The sequence below is a fragment of the Gossypium hirsutum genome, chromosome A03, assembly GCF_007990345.1.
Source record: "Gossypium hirsutum isolate 1008001.06 chromosome A03, Gossypium_hirsutum_v2.1, whole genome shotgun sequence".
Taxonomy (NCBI): domain Eukaryota; kingdom Viridiplantae; phylum Streptophyta; class Magnoliopsida; order Malvales; family Malvaceae; genus Gossypium; species Gossypium hirsutum.
This window is the reverse complement of record NC_053426.1, coordinates 16,833,127-16,854,869: the sequence shown is the minus strand read 5'-3', so window position 1 is coordinate 16,854,869 and position 21,743 is coordinate 16,833,127. Positions and strand designations below refer to the sequence as shown.

The 21,743-nt window shown below is 31.1% G+C and overlaps 1 protein-coding gene and 1 pseudogene across 1 annotated transcript; one reads left to right on the top strand and one right to left on the bottom strand.

The window, feature by feature from the left end:
- Nucleotides 1-6,849: 6,849 nt before the first annotated feature.
- Nucleotides 6,850-9,025, top strand: LOC107886053 (leucine-rich repeat receptor-like serine/threonine/tyrosine-protein kinase SOBIR1; annotated as a pseudogene).
- Nucleotides 9,026-19,749: 10,724 nt separating this feature from the next.
- Nucleotides 19,750-20,960, bottom strand: LOC121219056 (protein JINGUBANG). Its single transcript, XM_041096543.1, has one exon. The coding sequence runs from the start codon at nt 20,957-20,959 to the stop codon at nt 19,865-19,867; it is 1,095 nt and encodes a 364-aa protein (XP_040952477.1). The 5' UTR covers nt 20,960; the 3' UTR covers nt 19,750-19,864.
- Nucleotides 20,961-21,743: the final 783 nt, after the last annotated feature.

The window sequence follows — 21,743 nt, the reverse complement described above, 5'->3', positions numbered from 1 at the left end:
CTGAAGTTTATATTCAAGAAATTGTGAGATTGCACGGCATCTCTGATCAAGATCCGTGGTTCACTGCGAGATTTTGGAAATAGTTGCACGAATCCCTTGGGATGCGACTTAATTTTAGCATAGCTTTTCACCCGTAGACTGACAGACAATCTAAGCGTGTTATTCAGATTTTGAAAGACAACTTCGTACTTGAGTTATTGATTTTGAATCAGGATGGGAGCGTTACTTACCTTTGGCTGAATTTGTATACAACAATAGCTTCTAATTAAGTACTCAAATGGCTCTGTATGAAGCTTTATACGGTCGTAGGTGTCAAACCCCTACTTGCTGGATAGAATTAGGTGAAAAGAGAATGATCGGGCCGAAATTAATTCGAGAAACGGAAGATATTGTTAAAAAAATTCTAGATAGATTGAAGACAACTTTTGATAGATAGAAACCATATGCATATTTGAAACATTGAGATATTGAATATTCTATGGGCGATAAAGTATTTCTTGAAGTTTCGCCTTGAAAGAAAATTTTGAGATTTGGCCGAAAAGGGAAACTAAGTCCTCGTTTTATTGAATCGTATGTGATCACAGAAAGAGTAGGACCAATTGCATATCGTTTAGCTTTACGTGCAGAATTACAAAAAATGCATGACATTTTTCACGTTTCAATGCTTAGAAGATATTGGTCAGATTTGTCTCACATTATTTCGACGGAAGACATTGAGATTCAACCCGATTTGTCGTACGAAAAAGAACCCGTTAAGATTTTGGCGCGTGAAGTGAAAGAATTGCGTAATAAGCGAGTTCTGTTAGTGAAAGTATTATGGCATAGTCATAGTGTCGAGGAAGGGACTTGGGAACCGGAAGAGACGATGAGATCTTAGTACCCCCACCTCTTTTCAGGTAAATTTCGAGGACGAAATTTAATTAGGGGGAGAATTGTAATGACCCGATAGTCTAGGGCGTCGAAAAGTGCATTCCCGAGACTCTATTCCCGTAAATCAGACTCAGTTAGTTGTATAATTAATTAGGTTTCGGTTAAGTGACTTTGCATGAATTAAAAGTTATTAAGTATAAGGACTAAATCGCGTATAGGGTAAAAGTTAAATTATAAATTGAAATAGACTAAAGGGCCTAAAATAAAAATTAAACCATTTAATAAATGGTTCTGTATAGGTGGCTGAATGTGGTTAAGTAAAAATGCATGTATATATTATATATTATATATTATATATTAACATTAATGTATATATATTTATTATAATAATAATTAAAATTAAAGTTATAAGAAAAGAAATAATAAAAGTAAGCGGAAACATGCAAAATTAAGAAAGAAAAGAAAGAAAAAAAGAAAAGAAAAGAGAAAACCCACGACCTAAGGGTTTCAAGCTTTCAAATTTCAATTGGTTAGTCAATTTAGTCCCATTTTCTTGTAATTTTTATATCTTTGGAATCCCGGTACCTAGGGCTACCCGACCCATATTGTAATTTTTAGTATTGTTCAAGATTTTATATGTTGACATTGTTGAATAGTTTAAGTATTCGGGATTAAATAGATAGATTTTTAATTTAGAAATGGAAAATGACTAAATTATGGAATTAATTATTTATTTTGAACAATAGGGACTAAATTGTGAAGAATTCAAAATTATGGGGTCGAACTGGAAAAGAGGAAGCTAAATGTGGTCTAGAGTGAAATTAGTAAAAAAATATGAAGTTAAATGTAATTATTAAAATTAGTCTCGATTTAGGGACTAAATTGAAGAATAAGCAAAATATAGTGTGAAATTTGAAATGTAATGTGAAATTGAAATATGTAATATTAATGTGATTTAATTGTTTTATTCCGTAGCTAACATCGTACCAGAATCCTCGAGTAAAAAGGGGAAGGATAAAATCGACGTAGAATAGCTCAAAAATCACTGTTTGTGTTTCTATAATCCGAATTAAATAGTAGATTATTGCATATATAATTGTTTGCATATGGTAAACAATTAAGGTGAGTACTTTGTTACTTGGGAATTAAATTAAGTTCATAATTGAAATGAAATGGATTGATTTTTTATATTATAAAATATATTGATTATGAATTTATGTGTATTGAGAAAAATGTGATCATTATCAAATTGAATATGTACTCATATGTGATTATATATATATTCATGAAACTGAGACATTGGTTGTATTGAAAAGTGAAATGAATCCCTATTAACTATATCGGGCTAAGTCGAATATAGATGGCATGCCATAGGTAGGAAGAGTTCAGAGATTACGTCGACCTCGAGTCGATGAGGCACTGGGTGCCAATTTACTTTGGTTTAACCGATGAGACACTGGGTGTAATTTTATATAGCACTGGGCGCAGTTATTACTTCAGATTTATCCGATGAGGCACTGGGTGCCAAACTAGTGTGTTGGTTGGATCCGTGTATCCTTCTGAGTCCATGTCATGTTAATAGAGGAAAGTAAAATAATAATTTATAAGATGAGAAAATATTGAAATGGAAAATATGAGAAATGATTATGAGATGAGAAATGAAATATGAAATGATGAATCGAGATGTGAAACTTGAATGAATTCAAGTATTGATAAAAGGTATGAATCATGCCATTGCATGAGATGATGTATTTTAATGTTAAATGAATTGCCATTGATATATATACTTATATATTTGAACATGTGAAAATCTTAGTAGATGTGAATAAGGAACGAACAAAAATTATACTATTGAATTAAAACACATGAACATAGCTTACTTGTTCTATTTTGCATTTTAAATATTTTTATCAAGTTTATATTATTCAGATTATAGAAATACCACTAAGTTTTACTCAGCGTGCGGTTTTATTTTCCGTGCACAGGCGAGGTACTGTTCAAATTATTGCCAACTCAATATCAAATCACAAATCCTGAACTCAAGTGTGGTGATATTTCATTTTGTAATGGCATTTACCTAGGGAGTCTTTTGTTGATATCATTTATAAGATGTTGTTAACTTAGTTACTAGTGAAATGATGGTTAAATGTGTATATGGTTGAGGTTGAGACTATGTTGGTATGCTAGCCTAGTTTATATATTGGTATATGATAATTTAAAGTTGGTAGCTTAGCTTAATGCTTAGTATGTGTTTAGCTTCACATTTGGTAAATTTAGAAGTTTAAAAGTTAGTTTAAATATGGAAAGTGTGATATGAATGAAAGACTTGAATGCTTGATGTGTTGTTGGTGTATTTGAACATATAAAATCTGGTACCAATGAGGGTACATTGGTTAGGCATATTAGGTGATGAATTTGGTGTATTTTGGGCATGTTTAATCATGTTTTGAATAAGTTAAACGATTAGCAATTGAGTTGTTTAGTGTCTAAGTAGATAGGAAATGGTAAACTTGTGATTTAAGGCACATTTTAGGTCTACACGACCAGACACACGGGCGTGTAACTTGACCGTGTGAAACACACGGCTAGTACACAGGCGTGCGAAGCCATTTCGAAAGGGTATACAGTCTAGCACACGGGTGTGTGGCTTGGCCGTGTGACCCAATTCAATGAGTTACACGGGCAAGGACACGGACTAGGACACGGCCGTGTGTCTCTACTTTGAATGCCCACACATCTAGACACACAGACGTGTGACTTGGCCATGTGAGTCACACTACCGTGTAACCTCTGCAGTTAAAATTTTTTGTAATTATTTCCTAAACTTCCAGAATTGTTTCAAATTAGTCCCTTCCTATTTTTTAACTATTTTTAGGCTCCTGTAGACTTGTAATAGAGGCTGTAATAGTAACTTTTACTTGGAATTGGGGTGATTTAGCAAACTTAAATTAAGTGCATTCCACTAACATCATTGAAGATAAATTAAAAATATAATCGTAGACGGAGCATGGACTAATACTCTGATGCTAAAAATTGGAATAGTCTTATATGTATTCGAATTCGAACATTCTAGAAGGGATAAATAATGATAAGAGTGTAGAAAGTGGAAGACTAAGTTTAGAAATGCATAGCATAATTTATTATTAAGATGTATATGAATCTAGTATGATAGTATCAGATTGTTGTGACCTACACCTGTATATTATAATGTTATTAGTGAGTTTATATGTTGATTATGATTGATTTAATTGTTTGATTAGTTAGTAATGCTCATGACCCTAATCTGACGACGGAGAGGGGTTAGGGGTGTTATCTATCGGTACTGGTCTGCCAGATTGGATCGATATCAGATTCACTGTCATCTTCATTCTCAGACCCACCAACATCTTCTGTGTTGGATGTCCTCTCGCCGGTGGACGTCGTAAGGAGTACATCATCCCTTCTCGTATAGCTATCGAAACATCCAAAATCATTTGTCGATAGCCAACCACTGAAAGTAGACATCATTCCTTTATAAGAGTTCCCAACATTAAACATCGGTTGACTGAAGTTCAAATCAATACCACTAAATGAGTGACATGCATGGGTCGTGTATTCCATCCTACCACTCCAACCTGACTGTTCGATGTTTTGCCTGCCACGGTTGAAATCTAAGGCCGAGAAAATGAGTATCTTCTGATTGATGATTCCGAGATATCATGATGGGAAGTTCCTAAAAAAGTGGTGAACACACCAGACAACTGTGCCGTTGGACTATTAGCATGTTCTTCCATTCTGTCTTCTCGAACATGAACATATGTCGATATCTGAGGGCCTTGGTCTCCCATTGAGAACTCGTCATATAACTCAAGAAACGGGGATTCACCGTTTAGATGCGTCTACACCATCGCCTCTAACCCTCTCGCACCTCTAATATCAAAATCGTCATATCTAATAAGTTGTCTGACGCACAAAATCGATATTAAAGGGACGATACTTTCAGTTAGTTGATCCAATGATTTTCCACATAATTCTTATTCGTAGTTCTGACAATTGTCTGTTCTAGTTAAAAGTCAGTCGCACTGTGTTTTCTAATAAAAAAATGACCTTGTTCTCAGTGTCACACATTTCACCGTTGTAATAAACAATAGCATTAATCCGTCCACTCATTTTCAACCAAATAACCTGTCAAGACGTTCAAAACAAAAATATTATGCAAAAAATTAATGAATAACAAAAATCAATTTTTACTTTTATGCAAATTGCGTCATTGCTCTAACTTATACCTTCTCTATGAACTTCTCTTCTTCTGATCTCTCTGACAACTGGTTATTTGCTCGTAAATGGCTTATGTTACTTAAGGCTAAAATATGTTTCATTTATAGATCAGGGGACGAGCTCAAAGTTGATTCTGAAAATTCCCACCGGCTAGTGAGGGTTGAAATTTGTAGAAAAATAACGCTCCAAGCAAGACACACTATCAGCAAAAGTATTGAAAGTGTGTCCAAGTGGAAGCGTTTTCAGTGCCATGTAAGTTGAAAGCGCTTCCAATTGGATGGTCTTTCAGTACTTTTGCTGATAGTGCGTCCTACTTGGAGCGTTATCTCTCTACAAATTTCAACCCTCATTTGGGACAAAAAAACCATCGTATATATCCCGAGATATATTTTCAAAACTCATCTCGTCAATATTAATGCACTGTGATAAATAATTTACTAAAATATCGAATCAATCTAGTATTAAAAATGTGCAAAATTTTAAAAACTACTATTGTGTGTCCTGCTTAGAGCGTTATCTCTCTACAAATTTCAACACTCACTTGGGACAAAAAACCCACAATATATCCCGAGATATATTTCAAAACTTATCTCATCAATATTAATGCATTGTGATAAATAATTTACTAAAATATTGGATCAAACTAGTATTAAAAATGTGAAAAAAATTAAAAACTAATATTTCATCCCAAACAAGTACTTCAAGTTTCGATGAAAATATGAGGTTTTTAAATTTCTAATACAATAATAATTATTTAACATTTCAAAAACCCTAAACCCTATCCTAAACCCTAACCCGAAAATACAAAACCCTAGCACAAAATACCCATGAGAAAAACGTTTCCAGTTGAAAGCTTTTTCAGTTGAACTGTCAGAAAACACGTACAAAACACATACATCAGGTATAATGTACATAATTATAAAATAAACATAATTATAATATAAATAATACATCTAAATTAATGCACTGTGATAAAATATGTTATATATTAGTATTATAATAAAATAATAATAATAAATTACAAATTATTTTATATTAGTATTATAATTGTTTTTAAATTATTTTTAAGAAAAAATTATAATAAACATAATTATAATATAAATAATACATCTAAATAATTAAAATGAAAATTATAAAATAAAATTAATGGTTAAAATATATTCGAATCTAAATTAAAATATATAAAGTATATATACATGAAATAAAACTTAACAAAATAAATTTATATAAAAAATAAAGTAATGATTTACATGATGGGATAACCCAAACTTTAAATAATAACTACAATCAAATTAACATCACAAAGCATATTCATAACTAAATCTGAATTTAATATTATAATTGCACGTAACTTTTATTATGACATAATTCTGAAGAAAAACTTTTTTTATAACATAACAACATAAATAAAATAATTGGTTTGGATGATGGTAAAATTATTATTAAAAATTAAATAAATTAATTTTTATGTGTTAAATTAAAAAGTAAATTAATTTTTATTTATTTTTACTATTAAACTGATGAAATAATTAAACTAACCTGTCGTTAGATCAATTGTGAATAATAAAAATGAAGTAAATTTTTAATCGGAAAACTGATTAATTATATAAGTACCTCCACCGTCGTTTGCTTACGGGAAAAATCAACTCAAATGGGCTCCACATACACATTTTTTCCACACGGTATCAACTTATAAAAAAAAACCAAGGAATTAATTATTTAATTATTTAATAGCAGCTATATGAGCATCCAATAATCTTCCACTACCTTTCTTTTCTCTCCCTCCACCAACCCCGCCTTAATCCGCCCTAAATGGCGTTCTCTCCCGGAATACCCCACCGTCGTCGTCACTTCCTTCGCTTCCTCACTCTCCTCTCCCTCTTCTTCATATCCCATTCAAGGCTAACTCTCGACCGTTCAGACTCCAAAGCTCTTTCCACACTTCTCAAAGACTTGGGCATCGCCAGTCAACGGTTCCCCGCCACCGATCCTTGCAGAGCCGCCGGCGTTTTCTGCGAGAGAAGACTCGCCGACGACAACACTTATGTCCTTAAAGTCACCAGGCTTGTATTTAAATCCCAAATGCTTGATGGGTCTCTGTCTCCTGCAATTGGGAAGCTGTCGGAGCTGAAAGAGCTCTCCGTTTCCCACAACAGGATTGGTAACCCAGTTCCACATGAAGTTTTTCACTGTAAAAAACTCGAAATCCTCGACATTCGAAACAACATGTTTTCCGGCGAGATACCGTCGAATTTGTCTTCTTTGGTTCGTCTCCGAGTTCTCGATTTATCTTCCAATGAGTTCACCGGTGACTTGGCCTTCTTGAAGTATTTTCCCAACTTGGAAAATCTTTCCCTTGCCAACAATCTGTTTTCCGGGAAAATCCCATCATCTATACGTTCGTTTCGAAACCTTCGGTTCTTTGATTTCTCAGGGAACAATTTCCTTGAAGGTTCAGCTCCATTGATGAGCCAAGTTGATGAATCAACAGTAACTCAGTACCCCAAACGGTACACTTTTGCTGAGAGGAAATCAACAAATAATAGCAGAAGCAGAGCTCAAGCTCCATCACCAATTGGGAGCAAATCAGTAACCAGTGAAGGTCCTATCTTATCACCAGTAACTCAACACCGACACAAAAATAATAGTAAAAAAGCAATGGAATGGCTGTTGGGATTCTTTGCTGGAGCTGTAGGTGGAGGCATATCTGGGTTCGTCTTCTCTGTTATGTTTAAACTGGTGTTGGCAACCATTTTAGGAGCTGCTAAAGATCCTGGTCCATCCATATTCAGTCCATTGATTAAGAAAGCTGAGGATTTATCGTTTTTAGAGAAAGAAGATGGGTTGGCTTCATTGGAGATCATAGGGAAAGGGGGGTGTGGAGAAGTATATAAAGCTGAATTACCAGGAAGTGATGGCAAAATGATTGCTATTAAGAAAATTATTCAACCCCCAAAAGATGCAGCTGAGTTAACTGATGAAGACAGCAAGCTTCTCAACAAGAAAATGCGTCAAATCAAATCAGAGATCACCACAGTAGGCCAAATTCGACATAGGAATCTCCTTCCGTTGTTGGCTCATATTTCTCGACCCGACTGTCACTACCTTGTGTATGAATTCATGAAGAATGGAAGCTTGCAAGACATCTTACAACAAGTATCAGAAGGCACAAGGGAGCTAGATTGGCTTGCGCGGCAGAGGATAGCAAAAGGAGTGGCTGCTGGGCTTGAATATCTTCACATGCACCATAGCCCTCGAATCATTCATAGAGATTTGAAACCAGGGAACATCCTTCTTGATGATGAAATGGAAGCCAGGATCGCAGATTTCGGGCTTGCAAAAGCAATGCCTGATGCACAAACTCATATTACCACTTCCAATTTGGCTGGAACTGTGGGGTATATCGCACCTGAATATCATCAAACACTTAAGTTCACTGATAAGTGTGATATTTATAGCTTTGGGGTTATACTTTGTGTTTTGGTGATGGGGAAGCTACCATCTGATACGTTCTTTCAACACACTGATGAGATGAGTTTAGTGAAATGGATGAGAAACATCATGATTTCAGACAACCCACAACAGCCATAGATCCTAAACTGATTGGAAAAGGGTTTGAAGATCAAATGATTCTGGTTTTGAAGATTGCGTATTTCTGCACTTTGGATGATCCAAAGGAGAGACCAAACAGCAAAGATGTCAGATGCATGTTGTCTCAAATCAAGAGTTAAGTTTAAGTCGAGGAAAGTTTAGAATAATGTTGCAACTGACAAAGAATGTTGTCAGATTGTTAGTTTTTTTTTTTGTTTTTGTTTTTGTTTTTGTTTGCTGCTTATCATCTTTATATGTAACCAGTTGTAGTAAAATTGTAAGAAATATATATAATCTGGGTTTTGGACGTACCCTGCTAAATTTAGAAACAAATCCTGCACTCTTTTCCTTGGTCAAAGTGCATGCCTCTAAAGTAGCATGAAGGACATTCACCCTTAACATACAACATTCAACTAATTTAAAAAATGTCCAACATGCTCAAATATCAATATTTAATATTACAATCGAAATACAATCAGTCTAACTCGTTTGTATACTCAAAATTTATAATGGCCTTTGTTTGCAAACCCTTTATCCTATTTGGAACATTTAGATAATGTAGCACTAGGGCTGTCACTTTATTTCCTTTGGAATTTGATTGGTTGTTTGGGAATGGGAATTGGGGACAGGGCCACTAACATCGTGAAACATGTTATTTCCAGGGAACATCATGACAGCAATATAATACTAAATTTAATAACCATAGAATAGGTTTGACTCAATCAAACTTTAGGAAGCTTCATAAAAGAGACAAAAAGGTTCAACTAGGGATGAAGGGGGTATAGTCTTTTGAAGTTTTTATTTTTTATTTTTACATTGAAGTGGCTGCAAGAATTTAATTCATTTGATTGTTTTTAGTTTATATATTCTTTTTTATATTTGATTTAAGTAGTAGTCTTTAAATTTTTTAATCCTTGTTTTATAACTTTAGGATTTTAAAATTTAGATTCTGAATCAATCTCTTTCAACAACACATTAGTTTAATGGTTAGTTTATATCATATTATATCTCCACTCTGTATAAAAATATTCTAATATAAGTTTAGATTTTTTTTTTATTATACGTTTGTAATTGCAATTCTTATCATAATTATTTAGATGTATTCTTTATAATTACAATTGTGATTGTAAATGTAACTTCAAAAACAACGCCTTATATATATATATAATATTGATAAAGGGGTTGACTGAGTTCGGTGTCACTCTAGATCCTAGCTCAATAATGAACTTACCAAAATCTCCTTTATTTTTCTAACAATAATATCATTTTGATTTTTTTTTTGTCTTTTCATATGAAATCTAGAAAAAAATACTTAGACATAACGGATTGGACCTCAAAATATTATAGCTTTCACTCTATTAACTTCACCATTTCTTTTTTGATACAATTGTGGTTCAAACCTAGACTATTCTTAGAGAAGGTGAACACTCGACCACTAGGCCACAACTTAGATTCAACTTCACCATTTCAATCAAAGCCATTGCTATATCAATTTTTTTATATAAATTTGTTACCTAAGGTTTTCACCCACATCGTAGATATGACATAATTAATCTAGTATTAATTGAAAAATACATCATGCTTAATATATAATTATATTAAAATATAATACAATTTATAATATAATTTAATAATAATTAAAAATATTTTTATGTCTAATTAAGTTTTTATTATTTTTAATAAAAATAAATATTGAAGATAAAAAATAGAATAATAATTAATTAATAAAGGATAAAGTTATCTTTTCAAAAAAATTTCAAATTCAAAATGATTCAAACTTAAAATAAACTCAAAATCAAAATAACCCAATTTAAATAGATAGATAAAATGCAATTATATATATATATAGCAATTCTACATCGTACATGCAAGTAAATTTGGATTGAGCCCAAATTTGAAGCATTTGTGGATTTGTAGTTTGCGAAAAGGCTCATTGATGAGTAGGTAGTGGATATCCCATTGTGCTCCGTTTGAGCATTGCAGGCCCAAGTTAAACGGTTGCCTTTGGACCCACTTTCTCTTTCATGCCTCTAAACCAACAATGTTATTTAGGATACAGGGTGAAAAATAAAATTATATAATAAATATTTAAAAAACTGATATAAATAAAAATGGATTTTGATTCAACGGTAAAATAAAAATGTTTAATACTATATAGATTTGGGTTTAAATTTTATTATATGTATTATTTTTTTATTTTTTAATATAAAAATATAAAAGAATAAAAACAATTTTAGAATAATATAATTTCCTTTATAAAGTAAGAGTATGTTAATCATTATTTAATTAAATTTGTACTCGATTAACTTGTGACATCAACTCATCCAAATGTTTGATATATAATATAGATCTAGTACATGTTTTACGTCCTTATGTTATTGATGATTCAATCAAATTAATCCCGCTTACAAATGGATTAGGAGTGATATTGAGGGCATAGTAAGGGCCTTGATATCCTTAAATTAAGAAATCTCACTTTTGACCCTTTAAATTTTCTAAATTTTTAATTTCGTATGTTATAAAATTGTACTTTGATTTTTAGAAAATAATAAAATTTTGATTTACTCTTTCAAAATTTATAAAGATTAAAAATATATAATTTAGTTTCACCCAATTTTTTTTCCTAATTTTCCTCTGTCATCCTCACCCTTACACACAAACTCGATTATTTTCATTGCCATCAGCATGAAATTTCATCCTCTCCTGGAAAAAGTTTCAGCTTCAATAACTGGAGAGTCTACATAAATTTCACCCAATTATAATTTTTTTTTCAAATTGGTCACCCATTAAGACAACGTCACAATTAAAAATCGATATAATAATAAATTTATTCATCAATTTTTCAATATTATATCGATTTAGTCATTTTATATAAAAAAATTTACTCTCAAAATTTACAAATAATCTCAATTTTATCTTAATTCTAAAAGTTTAAAAAAATATAAAAATACATAAATATTTCGGTAAAAAAATATATTTTAAAATGATTATAAAATTTGATCTGGGTGTTGCACAAAGTTTCTGTGTTGTATAAATAAAACAGAGAATCAAATAAGAAAGTTAAGTTTAATTTGTATAATAAAAAAATCCAAATGCATGCAATGAGGATGTTGTATGATAAGGATGAGGTCGGGTCAACCGGAGAGAGGAATATTTAGGGAGAACACAAAAGTCAACAATCCAGACAAATAAATAAATAAATTTATATTATAACAAGTAATTGACCATTGAGAATAGCGTAAAATAAAATATTTAATTAATGTAACATTTCATAAATAGAGAGATACCTTAAAATTGGGACTAATTATTGGTTGCTTCAGTCCTCACACTCACCCAATGGATCTGTCTTCACATTGCCACATGATCCTGTTTCTTGCTTTACAATTCCTAATATCTATGTTTATCCTACCCAAATTTATTTATTTATCGAAATCTTCAAAAAAATATATATAATGAATTAAGAAAATTCAGTATCCTTACGGACATTTCTATTCTATCACTTGATTCATATAATTAATCTCATTTTAAATTTTTATCGTATCGACTTATCTTTTATATAATGCTTAACACTATTCATAATTCCTCCCCAATACTTAAATAGAAGGATAATTTGCTTCAGCGCACTCAACCTACGTCGTCCTACACTAACAACAATACCGATGCCAATCGAGCTAAAATTGAATTAGTATTGAAGATTTGATTGATGATTGAACGGCCATTGGCCAGTTTTGAGTTTTACAAACAAAAACTGTCCCTTTCTTTTACAATTATAAGCATGAAATTAAGGAGATTAAAGGCTTAATTTTCTGGAAACTGGCCAGTTTTGTGGCGACATAAAACTGTGTTAAAGTCACAAATTCTCTTTAAATATATGTTTTGTAAAGGTCAAATCTTGCATTAGACCTTGTACTTTGTGTAAGTTGTAAATTTAGTACCTCTACCTTAATTTGGTCATTTTCGGTCCTTTTATTTTTAGAATTTGAAAAGTTTAATCCTAACCCAATAGTAACAATTAAATATGTTTAGTTAAATTATGCGTAAAGTTATAGGTCTAGTTCACGTCCACTAATTAGATCATTCTCGGGGGCTATATTTTTTGGATTTCAAATTTTTTGTCTTAATGCAAACAACAATTGTTAAATCTATTAATTGATTTTTGAGAGTAATATGTGAAAAATTACAAATAGACATAGCACTACACATGTGATAATATATTTGACATATCTAACTTTGAAAATAACAAAACTTAATTTAATGAATTTAATAGTTATCATTTGGTTAGAACTAAAAATTTTAAATTCTAAAAGTTGTATAGAGATTGAAAATGACCTAATTAATATACATATACTAAATCCACAATTTATACAAACTACAGGGTCTAATATAGAGCGCAAAGTTAGACCTATCAATTCGATGGATCGGGTTACTTTTAGGCTGTATTTGTAGTATTTTTTAGAAGCACTTTTGACATGAAAGTACTTTTCAAGTAAAATAAATGTAAACAAGTAACTTTTGAAATAAATTTTTGGATTTTCAAAAGCATTTTTTCTCAAATGGAGAAGTTAAAATTTTTAGTTTTTTTCTCCCAAAAGCACTTTTGACAACTTAATTACATTTTCACTCCTTCAACACATGATACTTTCCTTTCTTTGGTTAATTGCTTAAAAATAGTTAAAATTTATTTTTTATATATTAAAATATTAACAACAAATTATAATAAATAATTTTCTATATTCTTATTAAAATATCATAATATTAAATAATTTGAGCATTATTTAAATGGTTATTTATTATTTTATAACACCATGTCTAAAATGAACATTTTATTTATCAAAAGCATTTTTTTACAGTAATAATAAACACTTAAATCTTAAACCAAATTATTCAAAAGTACTTCTCGAAACCACTATTCCAAAGCACTTATCTAAAACAATGCTAAACTAGCCCTTAGTTGGGTGCAATTTGAATTTTTAATTTTTTGGGTTATTTCAAGATGGGTTAGTTTTTTGTTCAAATCATTTTTAGTTTGAATCAATCTCGGGTTTGGATCATTTTTTGTTTGAGTAATTTCCATTTTGAAAGTCAAGTTTTTAGGGTGATTCATTTCGGGTTTGGGTTCTTTGGGATTATGATTATTTAAGGTTTAATCAATATTCACATTTAATTAAATATATCAATTATTTTAAATTGGATAATTTTATATTCAAGTTATGGATAATTATTTGGAACATTGGAAATGATTTTTTTTTTAAAGTAAATTCATTAATTCATTCAATGAATGGAACCATATAATTTAGAGGGAAATAGCAAATATTCGTCCTAGATGGTGAGGACAAGCTCCATCAGCACAACAAATGCTTTAGCCTCAGAATCAATAGAACATTATGACACGTTAACAATTGGTTTTGTCACAACTCAAACACGACATATCTGGAGTGATTGCAAGCACTTCATATGATAAGAAAATCAGTCCCGGATGGTCCAAAGCGGTGAGCAAAAATTGACAAAAGAATCGAGCATTAACCAAACTAGAGATGATGACAACAAAATCATTCCTAAAATCACTTGTAAAACTAAGATTACATGCATAAGTAAGACTAAAAAACGTGCCACAAGAACAAAACAAAAAAAAACCCTTCTAAAACTGAAGACTTATTTAACAATGGAAAAACAAACATATAAAACTTAAGATAACATGGGTCCAAATTGACACGTGAAATCATTTATTATTCTGAAATACTCTCAAAACAAAAGCAAATTAAGAAGTTGACGAAGAGTCACCCACTTTCAAAGAAAAACTACTGGTGGTCGGTGGAGTTTTAGCCAACGACAAACACCGTCATTTGTCCATCATAACTTGTGAAGATAACAAATATACTCACAAAATAGATCTGCAAAATGAAAAGAGAGAAGACATGTGTGGTAAATGAGAAGAAGAAAGAAAGAAAGAAAGAAATGGTTGATTGGAGAGGAAAAAGGCGGGCGATAGCCAGCATGGAGGCTAGTACTATCATTGAGCAAAACAAAAGATAAGAAATAAACGGCTTGGGTCCAAAAAGAGAAATTTTTTTAGAGGTTTTTCTTAACCCATTACAATTCTTTTTGGAAATGAAAAGTTTTAACTCCACAAACAATATTAAAATTTGTTCTGTGTCCTTAAATTGTATTTAAAAATTAATAAATAAATAAAACATGTGACAAAATCTCATTTCACTTATAAAATAAAAACTTCCTATAATTGCCCTCAAATTATTTGTATTTTTACTCATATATTTCAATTAAACCATTAAAATAAAAAAGATCCAATTTCTTAATTTTAAAATAAAATAAAATCAAAATTAAATAAATTATTTAATCATTTAATAATAACCCGAAATGATTTTTGAAATAAAAAATATATATATTTGGTAACATGAAGAGGACAACGCCCTAGGTACAAGGAAACATCAACAAAGGCTACAAAAGGAAGCCAAAAAATTCATCTCCAACAATCTGAACCACCTACCGCGGTGGTTCATCAAACCGATGGACATCATGCCAACCACCACGAACTTAGCCATGGAATCAGCAGCCCGATTTGCCTGGCGGCAAACATTCTGAACCAACACCTTCCAATGCTGATTACACAATTCCTTGATGCTATTAACCAATCCCTTTGAGCTTAAGGATTCATAAGGTGGGCTGATCAAAGTTTCCGAACCTTCCAGTACCCCCTTAGCGGTGGTGCATCATTGGTGCCAGTCGGAGAAACCAAAACCAAAACCTTTTAAGAAATAGAAATTTATCTTTCCATTTTTTATTATTATTTTGCAGTGTATTTTGATCAATTCTCTTATTAATTTTACTTACAACTAAAGAGAGAGAATATATATATAATCATAAGTGTTTACTATACGTACAGTTTTCTAAACTGAAATTGTATATTTTATGACAGAAACAATAATTACAATTTATAAATTATAAATGTCAGCAAATTAATAATTTAAGTTATAAGTATTATTATTTTTATCAAAATTTTAAACAAATAATTACTATATAGTACCTATATACATATAGTACCTATATATGGCTATCCAATTGCCTAATGGTCTCCCACATGTTCCCACTTAACTGGAATGCAATATTATCTACGAAAAGGTGACGGAAAGCTGTCATTGTTGGTCAGCTTTTGTTGTTCATAATTGGCTTTATTCATGTTATGCCCCCAATTTATACCCATTTTCTCATATTAGTACCTAAACATTTTTGTCCTAGATTCGTCAATTTTGCTTCCTTTAACAATTTCAATCCAAAATGTCAAAGGTTGTTAAAAAAATAGAAACCCAATCAGATTGCACCACCTGTTTTTCTATCATAAATATATATAAATTTTTATTAAATATATACATAAACTTAAATATATATATATAAAAAAATCGAAAATCCAAAAAAAATATTATTAAATATTTGTAATTCAAAAAATAAAGATTGATCTGGTAATACTTCTTGTTCTAAACACCAAATTATACATGTTAAATTCTAATTTAGTGAGTGAGTAATTTATATATATATATTTAGAAGGTTATATTTTTGAATTATCTAAAACGTAAGAAACACATACTAAACACTACTAATACGTTAAAAAGAAAAAGAAAAGATAGGAAGGATTGTATATATTGCACATATACTTGCTTTGATTGTAAGAATATTAAAGGTATGTGTATGACCAATTTTGTCTTGATTTCCTCGTACCAAGACAGGTTGAAAGCACTCTAGCGACAAAGATTTGTTGGAAAAACACATGTCAGCCATTAAAAATTCCAGAGAAGCTACACCACGTGAAGTTTCTCAGTAGTGGGTTTAATTAAAAAATCTGTTAAGCAATCAAACATCAACATTATGTATGTTTAGTGGATCAAAGGAAGTGTCCAAAATATGTTTAATTTAAATATATTTAATTTGGGTTGGAATATTTAGTTATAGGTTAAAATGTGCTATTACTCCCTCTACTTGTATATAATTTGAGCTTTGGTTTATATTATATCTCTATTGGACATGTGGACATGTGGCATCACAAGAAGCTATCGGGAAACACTCACGAATAGTTGTTCTACTCATATTGCCTAGCTAGTCATTGAGTAACCAGCCACTTTCATGCTTCACATAAGCACATGTCTTTAGCCACCCGTTATTAGCAGGATCACATTCACCAAGAGAAGACCACTAAGACCTAACAACGTCGCATTACCTCAGGAAAGGGAATGTCAGAGTTGTACATGATAACCAATATGCAACAACCTAATCACCTGGTCAGCCCCACAAGTTCACCTTATCTCGAGATTGTTGATGACATAACGTAATTGTAGAGAAACCTTCCATTTATAAATACCCCAATGCACAATGAATGAGGCCCTCTCCCCTTTCAACAACCATAATAGAATGCCTAGCAAACAAGCACACAATTCCCTTCTCTTCTCCTTCCTCCCTTGTCCTCCTTGGTTACTTCGACTCTCCACTTATCATAGGTGAACTGGCCTCCTTGTCGCCATCACCATCTTCTCCTTGTTATATCCTTGTTGATACCTAGTATCAACAGTCTTTACACTTTAAAAATTAAAAAATCAATCTTTCTATTTCTTCAATATAAAAATCTTAACCCAATCATTATCATCGTCGGTAGTTTCTATCAAAATTTGTCAATTTAACAAGTTTATTTTCTACTAATACTATCTCATGTCATATGAGGATATAAGCTAATAAATATTCCAGGAAAACAAAATTTAACAAAAAAATACATACGATTTTAATGACTAAACCGGAAATTTTTAAATAAAAAATAGAATTTAAGTTTTAAGTTTTTAAGTACAAAGAGTAAGTCATAAAAGTCAACATATTTTAACCTTAATTAAAAAAAATAAATATGGTTTAGAAAATGAAAAATTAGAGTAATATAATGGCAAAGGTGAAGAATGTTTGGGTATACATTGGGGGGATTCAAAGCTACACTTTAGGTCTTTCCATTAAATAAGTTAGAATAATGAACTCAGCTAACCACTTTTGGACGGTGCAAATTGACTGGACATAATCATTTCAACACCATATTATATTATTTGCAACAACACATATTTCATGAGGATCAACTTTTGAATACACCATTCTTAAGGAACCAAAATCAATATTTTTTTATTTATTTATTTTGGTATTATTTATTGTTAAAAAGAAATGTTGCACTATTATTTACTTAAATCAATTTATTTATATTTTCCCAAAATTATATGTAGTCAAATCTTGAATGTATTATATATACATTTATTTTTGTTATAAATTTATATATAAAAAAGTAATATTTAAAATAAATAATATTTTATAAATAAAAAGGAGTTGAAAATAATATAAAAATTTAGAATAATATTAAATTAAAATAAAAAAATGTAAGCAATTATAATAATGATTCATGATAAGTAGCAAATTAAGTTGATTAAATACGAAGGATATTTACATTAAATTAATTAACACATTTAATAACGATGATTAAAAATAATTATTAAAATCTTATATGGTAAAAAAGAATACTTGTTTAGCACAGAATAAACGAATAAATAACATATAATATTTATAAAAAAACATAATATTATGTAATGTCATCATCAATTAAGATGATTTTACATATATATATCATTTGAATATTTCTTTTTGGAATATTTTTAACTTTTTAATGCTAACAATTTCCGTTTTTTTTTATCTATGATTTTTCTTAAATGTTACTAATGGATGCTATTTATAGATTTAAACTTAAATTTTAATTGATACATAAGTCTAACACTAACTAAGTGATAATTAAAAGATAAAATCAATCTCTATTTATATACTTAAACTTCTATTCATGTGATAACTTTATTTTATTAGGTTAATAAATAAAAAAAAGTTTACCTATAAAAATAAAAATAATTCAAAATTTTTTTAAATAATACTTTAACCTTAATTTTTTTTTGAAAGGTAAATTTATTAACTCATTCAATGAATAGAAACATACAATTCAGAGAGAAAATAATAGCAAAGACTCATCGTAAATGGTGAATGACGAGTTCCATCAACATGACAAATGCTTTAACCTTAACATCAATAGAAAATTATGACAGGTTGATAATTAGTTTTGTCACAACTCAAGTATGACATATCTAGAGTGATTGCAAGCACTTAATACAATAAGGAAATCAACCCCGAATGGTTCAAAGCGATGGGCAAAAAATCCACAAAATAATTGAACATTCACCAAACTAGAGAGGAAAACAACAAAATCATCTCTAAAATCACTTGTAAAACTAATATTACATGATAAGTAAGACTAAAAAAGTGCTCCAAAAGCATTCAAAAACTTCTAAAACTGAACACTTATTAAACAATGGAAAAACAAAAAATAAAAAATAAAACTTAATACGACACGGGTCCAAATCGACACGTGAAATGATTTATTATTCTGAAATACTCTCAAAACAGAAACAAATTAAGAAGTTGAGGAAGAATCACCCACTTTCCAAGAAAAAATACTGGTGGCTGGTGGAGTTTTAACGAAGGATAGGCACCGTCATCTGTCTATTACAACTTGTGAAGACAACAAAGATACTCACAAAATAGATCTGCAAACTAAAAAGAGAGAAGACGTGTATAGTGAATGAGAAGAAGAAAGAAATAAAGGCTTGATGGGAGAGGAAAAAGACATGCGGTAGCCAGCTGAAGGCTAACACTGCCGCTAAGCAAAATAAAATATAAGAAGCAAACGGCTTGGAGAAAAAAAAAGACTTTAACCTTAATTATTAGTTATTGGTAGTGAATATGTTTAAATTTTTATTCAAGTTATAACTCTATTTTAGAGTGACTAAAATAATTTAAAATTTTTTAAAAATATTTTATTCAAGCTTTTATTAATACGTGTTGAAACCCACAAATTTTTTTAATTATTTCAACAACAATGGTGCCTACGCTCCACACGTTTTTGGTATTTTTAACCTTAAAATTAATTGATCTAAGATTTCTTACTTCATCCTGACCAAATTAGCTGAATTAAGGTTGGGATATTTATTAACTCAGCTATGAAATCATGAGTAAAAAGTAGAAGATTTGATATACATACAATATATAAGTATACAAACAAAATTATACAGAAAAATCAAGCAAGTTTTATTGAATTCATGGGAATTTTAAAGTTAGAACATATTGAGATCTCCCAAACCCTAATTTCTCCATCTAAACTTCCACTGCATATGGAAAACACACCCTCCAACACTCTTGTTTCAACTGCTACCAACGACTTCACAGGTTTTTCATGTCCCTCCAGAACTATGCTACAATGGAACCCACCACCTTCTTTCCCACCACGTTGCCAAACCCTCACCGTCCGATCTGATGATCCACTCACAAACCATTCCCCTACGTTGATCAAGCATAATATCGCCCCTTTATGATCCCACAATGATTCCACATATCCCACCTCATTCTCATCATCTCTTTTCTCCCACACCAGGATTCTACCATCACTCCCTCCTGAAAACAATACCGATCCCTCGTCGTTTAAAGCAAGCGCATTCACCGTCGATTTATGCTTGTCCAAGGTTCCCACTAAATTATGCCGTCTCTCCGCCATTTCCCAGATTCTAATCAACCCATCGCCGGAGCCGGTGTAAACAGTTCCATTACCGGAAACAGCCAATGTGTTAACGGCGTCTTCGTGAGCTTTAACAGACTCTAAACAACGTTGGTTCTTTACGTTCCATATCTTGAAACTTTTGTCCCACGAAACCGAGTACATTAACCCCTTGGCGTCATTTACCATCAACCCCGAAACTGTATCCCAGTGTTGGATCCAAAGCTTCTTCTTATGACGCCGTACGTTAACGTAGTTCTTCGGCAACATGAAATTGAGGAACTTGTCTTTAACGGTGGGGAGAGTAGAGATATGCTGGTGGTTTTTGTAAAGGGTATCGATTTTCCAGATCCTGATCTTGCCGTCTTGATGAGCGGTGAAGATTTTGGTTTGGTTGAATGCGATGGACTTGACGAACCCGGTGGTGGGATCGTGGTTAAAAGAATCGACAAAGGAGTGATCGGATAAACTATAGACGCTGATTTCGTTGGCAGAGGAGGCGTAGAGGAGGTTAGCGTGGACGGCCAGGCAGTTGATATGGGAGCTCGGGGTTTTGAGAGTGGCGATGCGACGATGTTTCAGTGTTTGAAATGAGAAAATATTAGGGAATTGTGAAGACATGTTTCTGTGCAGATGGAGCAGCAAAAATGGTGTATGATTGGGTATATATAATATATAAAATGGAAGAGTGGGATGGCTAGACAGGTGGGAAGTGTTGATTTGAAATGATGGGTCCCAATAAACTTTGATTTGCGGAGGTCTACATATTTTTCAGTGGACCCTGAAGTTGGTAATCATAGAGGTCACCTTCTAAGTTCTAACTCCATAACAACCATTTTAATGGGAGTTCTGTATTTTAATTTCTTAGGGTTTGTTTCACCGTACATGCAATGAACCAGGATATTTTTGTAAAAGCAATTTCTTTGATATCATCTTCCATTATATAAAATAATTATAAAAGGTGCAATGTTTTATGCAATTAAATATAAATCATGTTATACAAAATATTATAAAATTGGTCCCACTTACATCATATGAGTTCAAATCTTTTTTTTTTCTCTAGTTTATTTGTTTAATTGTGTAATATGTTGAGTATGTTGTGGTATATGAAATATTGCAAGATAATTCTATAATGTTATTTTAGTTAACAAAATATTGTGTAATTAGAGATGAAAAACTTATTTTGGAAAGCTCACCTAAAATCTCTAATCAACGCATTCAATATTTATATTTTAATTTAGTTCTTTTTGAATTTTGAAGTATCAGTTTTATTCAAGTAGTAGTTCAAAATTTGTTATTAGTTGTGGATTTAATTCACGTCCTTCAATTTGATCACTTTTCTTTAGAGATCAAATTGATTACTTTTAATTCTTATACTTTTTTAATAATAGTCATTAAACTATTA

What these genes read in the sequence shown, in the direction of transcription:
- LOC121219056 (XM_041096543.1), bottom strand. Translation starts at nt 20,959, where the DNA reads ATGTCTTCACAATTCCCTAATATTTTCTCATTTCAAACACTGAAACAT.